A 7,500-nucleotide genomic window follows, 5' to 3' on the forward strand; every position below is an offset into this window, starting at 1 on the left:
TCTGGGTGTTTTTTTTGCTTTGTTTGTTTCTTTTGTTTTCTGGGTGTGGTGTGTTTTTTTGTTTTGTTTATTTATTTTGTTTTCTGGGTGTTTTTTTGTTTTGTTTATTTATTTTGTTTTCTGGGTGTGGTGTGTTTTTGTTTGTTTATTTTGTTTTCTGGGTGGTGTTTTTGTTTTGTTTTATTTATTTTGTTTTCTGGGTGTGGTGTTTTTTTGTTTTGTTTATTTATTTTGTTTTCTGCGTGTGGTGTTTTTTTTGCTTTGTTTGTTTCTTTTGTTTTCTGGGTGTGGTGTTTTTTTTTGCTTTGTTTGTTTCTTTTGTTTTCTGGGTGTGGTGTGTGGATATGTGGATGTGATTGTCTGTTTGTGTCTGACTGTCTCTGTTTGTATGTCATTGCGGAGTGTGGGATGTGGATATGCGGGTATAGCTTACTGACTGTCTGGCTATTCTGGGTGTGGTGTGTGTCTGTCTGTTTGTCTATCTGTCTGTCTTTTGACTGTCTATCTATCAGTCTGTTGGTTCATCTGTCTGCCAACATACATATATGTGTAATGATAATGATGATGGTCATAATGTCAATGATAATAATGATAACAATAACAAAAACATATTAATAAAGATATTGTCAATAGCAATAATAAGGGTAATAATAATGATAACAATGATACTACTACTAATTATGAAAATGATAATAGCAATAATAGCAATACTAATGATGTTCATAATAATGATGGTGATAATGAAATGAATGATGGTAAACAATAAGAACAGTTATGATGATAATGATAACTAATAACAATACTAATCATGATAATAACTAATAACAAGGATAATCATAATGATAACAAAACAACAACAATAATAATAACAACAATAGTAATAATGTTAATGATACTAATACTAGTAATGATAATAGTTATAGTGATGATAATGATAACGATATAGATACCAAAAACAATATTAACAAAATAATAATAAGAAAAACAACAACAAACAACAACAGACCACGCTAACAACAGCAACAGAAACAATCCACGATACCAACATCACAGCACGATAACAACAACAACAACAAGCAGCACGAGAACGCCTCCAGGGCCCTCAACGCCACCACAACCTGCCCTCCGCAGCGCCCGCCCTACCTCCCCGCCGTCCCCATTGACCTGAAGGCGATCTCCATGTAGGGCTGCCGTACCGCCTGCGCGTACTCGGGGTGCCGCTCCTCCAGGATGGTCCAGCAGCGGCCGAGGCGAGTGCCGGAGAACGCCACGCTCACGCAGAAGATGACCATCATGGCGATGCCGAACCAGCCTGGAAGGAGGGCCGTGAGGAGGAGATGGAGGAGGTGGAGGAGGAGGAGGTGGAGGTGGAGGAGGTGGAGGAGGAGGAGATGGAGGAGGATGTGGAGGAGGAGATTGGTGAGGAGGAGATGGAGGAGGAGGTGGAGGTGGAGGAGGAGGAGGAGGAGGACGAGGAGGAGATTGGTGAGGAGGAGATGGAGGAGGAGGTGGAGGAGTATGTGGAGGGAGGAGATTGGTGAGGAGGAGATGGAGGAGGAGGTGGAGGAGGAGGAGGTGGAGGTGGAGGTGGAGGAGGTGGAGGAGGAGATTGGTGAGGAGGAGATGGAGGAGGAGGTGGAGGAGGAGGAGGAGTAGGAAGAGGAGGAGGAGGAGGAGGAGATATAGGAGGAGGTGGAGGAGGAGGAAGAAGAGATGGAGGAGGAGGAGGGAGGTGGAGGAGGAGGAGGTGGAGGAGGAGATTGGTGAGGAGGAGATGGAGGAGGTGGAGGAGGAGGAGGGAGTAGGAAGAGGAGGAGGAGGAGGGAGATATAGGAGGAGGTGGAGGAAGAGGAAGAAGAGATGGAGGAGGAGGAGGAGGTGGAGGAAGAGGAGGAGGAGGAGATGGAGGAGGAGGTGGAGGAGATGGAAGAAGAGGAGACGGAGGAGGAGATGGGGGAGGAGTTGGAGGAGGAGGAGGGAGATTTAAGGGAGGGAGGAGGAGATGGAGAAGGAGGTGGAGGAAGAGGAGGGGAGGAAGAGATGGAGGAGGAAAAGGAAGCGGAAGAGATGAAGGAGGGAGGAGGAGGAGGATGTGGTGGAAGAAGAGGAGGAGGAGATAAAGTAGGAGGAGGAGACGGAGGAGGAGGAGGAAGAGAAGGAGGAGGAGATGGAAGAGAAGGAGGTGGAAGAGGAGGAGGGAGGAGATAATGTAAGAGGAGGAGGAGATGGAGGAGGAGGAGGAGGAGGAGAGGAGATAAAGTAGGAGGAGGAGGAAATGGAAAAGATGGAGGAGGAGAAGGAGATGGAAGAGGAGGTGGAGGGAAGAAGAGGAAGAGGAGATGGAGGAGGAAGAAAGGAAGCGGAGATGAAGGAGGAGGAGGAGGAGGAGCTAAAGTAGGAGGAGGAGGAAATGGAGGAGGAGGTGGTGGAAGAGGAGGAGGAGGGGATGGAGGAGGAGGAAGAAGAAGAAGAAGAGGAGGAGGAGGAGAAAGGAGAAGAAGAGGAGGAGGAGGAGGAAGTAAGAGTAGGAGGAGGAAGAAGAGGAGGAGAAAGGGTGGGTCAATTGGGTGGTTGGAGGTTGGAGGTTGACGGTTGTTGGTTGTGGTAAAGAAATGGTATGGTTGTGGTTTTGCTTGTTTGTTTTCAATGTTTGGTTGATGGTTGGCTGTTGGTTGTATGTTGTTGGGTGTGGTAGGGTGGATGATATGACGTATGGTTGTAGGTATGGGTTCGTCCATTTTATGTGTGCATGTGGATAGGTAGATATAACATCATATCCATGTACTTATGATTACTTAGAAAATATGTAATATGAAATAAAAATATATTTCTGCAAGTAATTCTGACCGTATCTGCATTTGATACGTACATACTCGAATGCCTGTGCCTGTCCTTACACATATATCTGAACAAAAATGTGTAGTTGAAGCCCGCAGAATATTTGAAACATGGCGCACCTGTCCCGCAGACTTTAACTTTATTTCCTCGAAGACGACAGGCGCCGTGATATGTAGTGACGTTTATGAGCAGATATTTTGCTTGTAAAGTCTGGCCGAAAATGCCCCGAATAACCGAAATATATCGTAATTATGTTATATAAAAGCGTGGAAACAACATTCTATGATTTTTGTGATTCTTTTTACTCGATGTTTTATCTGGACACTTTTTTTCCTTAGATTTCTGGTTACTTTTATTTACATATTCATTTAATAGAACTGCATTTTTATACATAATCCATTAAACTGCTTCAAGTATCGTATTCTTTGTGTTCCTCATTTCATAGAGTGAAGTGTCATCTGTATCCTTGCGTGTATTTTTTTCTATTTCCTAGAGCAAAGAAATAATAAATGTATTTAAGTGTTATAATCTTATTTAGAGAGAGATAGATAGATAGATAGATAGATAGATAGAGAGAGAGACAGAGAGAAAGAGAGAGACAGAGAGAGAAAGAGAGAGAGAGAGAGAGAGAGAGAGAGAGAGAGAGAGAGAGAGAGAGAGAGAGAGAGAGAGAGAGAGAGAAGAGAGAGAGAGAGAGAGAGAGAGAGAGAGAGAGAGAGAGAGAGAGAGAGAGAGAGAGAGAGAGAGAGAGAGAGAGAGAGAGAGAGAGAGAGAGAGAGAGAGAGAGAGAGAGAGAGAGAGAGAGAGAGAGAGAGAGAGAGAGAGAGAGAGAGAGAGAGAGAGAGAGAGAGAGAGAGAGAGAGAGAGAGAGAGAGAGAGAGAGAGAGAGAGAGAGAGAGAGAGAGAGAGAGAGAGAGAGAGAGAGAGAGAGAGAGAGAGAGAGAGAGAGAGAGAGAGAGAGAGAGAGAGAGAGAGAGAGAGAGAGAGAGAGAGAGAGAGAGAGAGAGAGAGAGAGAGAGAGAGAAGGGGAGAGAGAGAGAGAGAGAGAGAGAGAGAGAGAGAGAGAGAGAGAGAGAGAGAGAGAGAGAGAGAGAGAGAGAGAGAGAGAGAGAGAGAAGAGAGAGAGAGAGAGAGAGAGAGAGAGAGAGAGAGAGAGAGAGAGAGAGAGAGAGAGAGAGAGAGAGAGAGAGAGAGAGAGAGAGAGAGAGAGAGAGAGAGAGAGAGAGAGAGAGAGAGAGAGAGAGAGAGAGAGAGAGAGAGAGAGAGAGAGAGAGAGAGAGAGAGAGAGAGAGAGAGAGAGAGAGAGAGAGAGAAAGAAGAGAGAGAGAGAGAGAGAAAGAGAGAGAGAGAGAGAGAGAGAGAGAGAGAGAGAGAGAGAGAGAGAGAGAGAGAGAGAGAGAGAGAGAGAGAGAGAGAGAAGATGGAGAGAGAGAGAGAGAGAGAGAGAGAGAGAGAGAGAGAGAGAGAGAGAGAGAGAGAGAGAGAGAGAGAGAGAGAGAGAGAGAGAGAGAGAGAGAGAGAGAGAGAGAGAGAGAATGACATATAGATGGAAGCGTAGAAAGACTGATATATGAAAAGATAAAGAAAAAGGACTCAGCGCTATCATACCACGGTCCTTGTCTTATCACACTGATCCCTTCAGTTCAATCTAGTTTATCCTCACACAAACAGAAACAAATATCAGCCCGACCCCCATAAACACACACAAACGTTTTTTTTCTCTCTCTCCTCCCACCTCTCACCCTTGCCCCCTCCCTCTCCTTCCCTCCCCTCGCTCCCTCCTTACGTTTCTCTCTCTTTCTTGCTCTCTCTCCTTCAACCGCAGCCCCTTTCTCTCGCATAACACAAAAAGCAGGCCAACCAACTTGACCTGTCAGTGGCACTCTCGAAACCCGATTCCTTGGCACCGCGACTCACCTGTGTCAGCAAGGGCCCGGGGCAGCGCCAGGAACCCAGCGCCGGCCATCTGCGCCACCAGGAAGAAGGAGGTCATGCCGAAACTCAGGCCCTTTTTGCTTGCTTTCACATCCTCCTCGACTCCTGGTATGCTGAGGGACTCTCCTTTCTCGCTGTCGGTTGGGGGATAAAGGAGGATTTTTTGTGTTAGGTTAACGTTAAGAAAGGATTGGAGGAGGGGAAAAAGAGAGGATATTTTGGTATTAGATAAACGTAAATGAAGGAGGGTTGGATGGTTGTAAAAAAAGAGGAATTTGGTGTTACATCGAAGGAGGATGAAAGGGAGGAAGATTGAAAAAGAGGATTTTTGGTGGTGGATTAATGTCAAGGAGGAATGACTTTTGGTCTTAGATTAATATGTATGAATTGGGGAAGGGGTGTTAAAAATATGTTTAAAAAAAATAATGTTTCAGGTGTTAGATAAATATCAAATAAGGGCGAGGGAGGTGTAGAAAAGGAGGAGTTTTGTGTTAGATGAATCTTAAGAGAGAATGGGGAGAAAACGAGAAAAATTGGTGTTATATTAATCTCAGTGAAGGACGGAGGAGTAAAAAGGGTTTGGGTGTTATAACAGTATTAAAGAGTAAGTGAAAAGGAAGAAGTAAGAGAGAGAAGAGAAAGGGAAGAGGGACAAGGGATGGTATCAGAATGAGAAGGAGGTGGAAGAATACTTAAACAAAGAGAGAGAGTGGGGGAAGGGTAGAGAGAGAGATAGAAATAGATAGATAGATAGATGAATAGATAGATAGACAGATAGATAGATAAATAGATAGATAGATAGATAGATAGATAGATAGATAGATAGATAGATAGATAGATAGATAGATAGATAGAGAGAGAGAGAGAGAGCAAAACATTTGAGAAAAAGGAAAAGGAAAGTAGGCTTATAGGAGAAGGAAGGAAAGAGAGAAGTCAGAGGATGAATGTATAGATAAGGAGGACGTGAAGGAAGACTGACATATTCGGGGTTACCTAAGGAAGAGAATTTACAAAAAGAAAAAGAGAGAAAAAATATAAAATTTGATAATTCCTACTACGTATTACAAATATAAAGGACGACAATATAGAAAAAACATAATGGTGATAAAAAATTAAGCCAAATGGTAACATAATGATCGATATTGAGAAGGTTACAGATTAACGGTGTTTGAAAGCAAAATAAGAGAAAAAAAGATAAAGAAAACGGTAAGTACCATGAAATTTCAAAACTTTAATAAAGAAAATGGGCAAATGGACGAGAAATCAAAGGAATAGATCGAAGAAGATAAATTAATTGGTGGTGGAAAATGATGGACAGAAATACCAGGAAATTTACTTAAGAAATCATATCAGTCAAAACTTATTACACTAAAAGTTATCGCTGCATGTTATCAGTAGCTTGGATTATGACAGGTGTGAATCCCATATTGAGATACAAAATATATTTAGAAAAATAATAATGATGTAATAATAAATATCACATCATGGAAATTAATTAGTTTTTTCTTTTCTCTTTAGCCACCTTAGAACACATTATCGGAATTAAATAGCTTTCTTTCATTTTTTTATCCAGCTTATGACACATTATCGAAATTAACAAATTTGATTTTTCTATTTCTTTTATCCAACTTATAACACATTATCAAAATCAACGACGCTCTGTATCCAGTAATGAACAAACAAGAACAACAAAAATATGTACTTAGTATTATAATAGGTAAAATGTTTTATATAATTCATTGGTTTTATGAATTCCACTGACCAGTGGATAGCAAGGTGCAATCTAATCCTAGCTTCCAAGGCATTAGTTACGTAAATAATTAATTCAGTGCTCTTTCTTATGACTAAGCCATGTAGACATTTTAAAATATCAAACTAGTAAAATTGTATATACATACAAAGTTTTTGATATAGAGATGGATCCAGGAAAGGATAAGTAAACGTGGATATATTTTTAATATTATAAAAAGTTTTTTTCAGACTTATATAAAAAATGATATCTAATGTTATATGATTTTCATTCTGATAAATTTTTTCATAGGATTTTTATTAATTTCAAAAGTTTTTTTTCTTTTCTTCTTTCTGTTTGATATAAGGCTGTGTAACATCGAACACATATACACATACATGCACATGCTCTCTTGCAAACATGTACTTTCTTTCCCTCTCTTTCTCTCAACCACTCTCTCTCTCTGTCATCCATAAACACACACACACACGCACGCACACACACACACACACACACACACACACACACACACGCACGCACACACACACACACACACACGCACACACACACACACCCACACACACACGCACACACACGCACACACACCCTTTACCTCCCCCAAATCCTCGCCTCTCTTCAACCAGCTCATTCACAAGAAGTGGAGAATCACGTCCTTTTCTTTACATAGTTCTGAAGACGGGTAATCAAGATGACCATTCATAAGAGACACGAAACAGACTTTTATTTCATGCATTATATGAAAGAGAAATATTTATACTCCTCTGCGATATTGTGACTTCATGCCTATCTTTCTTTCTATCTGTATGTTTATATATCTAACTGTCTATTTGTCTAATCATCTATCTATCTACCTGTCTATATATTCATCTATCTATCTACCTGTCTATATATTCATCTATCTATATGTCTATATACATCTCAGTCTCCATATCCATCTGTTTGTGTATTTATATATCCATCTGTCTATATAGTTATCT

General features: G+C 41.4%; 1 protein-coding gene across 1 annotated transcript in view; it reads right to left on the reverse strand.

Annotated features, from left to right (window-relative positions):
- LOC113830613 (uncharacterized) overlaps nucleotides 1-7,500 on the reverse strand; it is a 25,140-nt gene that overhangs the window by 10,675 nt on the left and 6,965 nt on the right. The window contains exons 2-3 of the mRNA XM_070123638.1: nucleotides 4,756-4,907; nucleotides 1,144-1,312 (exon numbers count right to left, since the gene is read on the reverse strand). Coding sequence (XP_069979739.1) covers nucleotides 1,144-1,312; nucleotides 4,756-4,907 — 321 coding nt within the window. The remainder of the gene's footprint in view (nucleotides 1-1,143; nucleotides 1,313-4,755; nucleotides 4,908-7,500) is intronic.

This window comes from Penaeus vannamei, chromosome 7 (genome assembly GCF_042767895.1).
Source record: "Penaeus vannamei isolate JL-2024 chromosome 7, ASM4276789v1, whole genome shotgun sequence".
NCBI classification, from domain to species: Eukaryota; Metazoa; Arthropoda; class Malacostraca; order Decapoda; family Penaeidae; genus Penaeus; species Penaeus vannamei.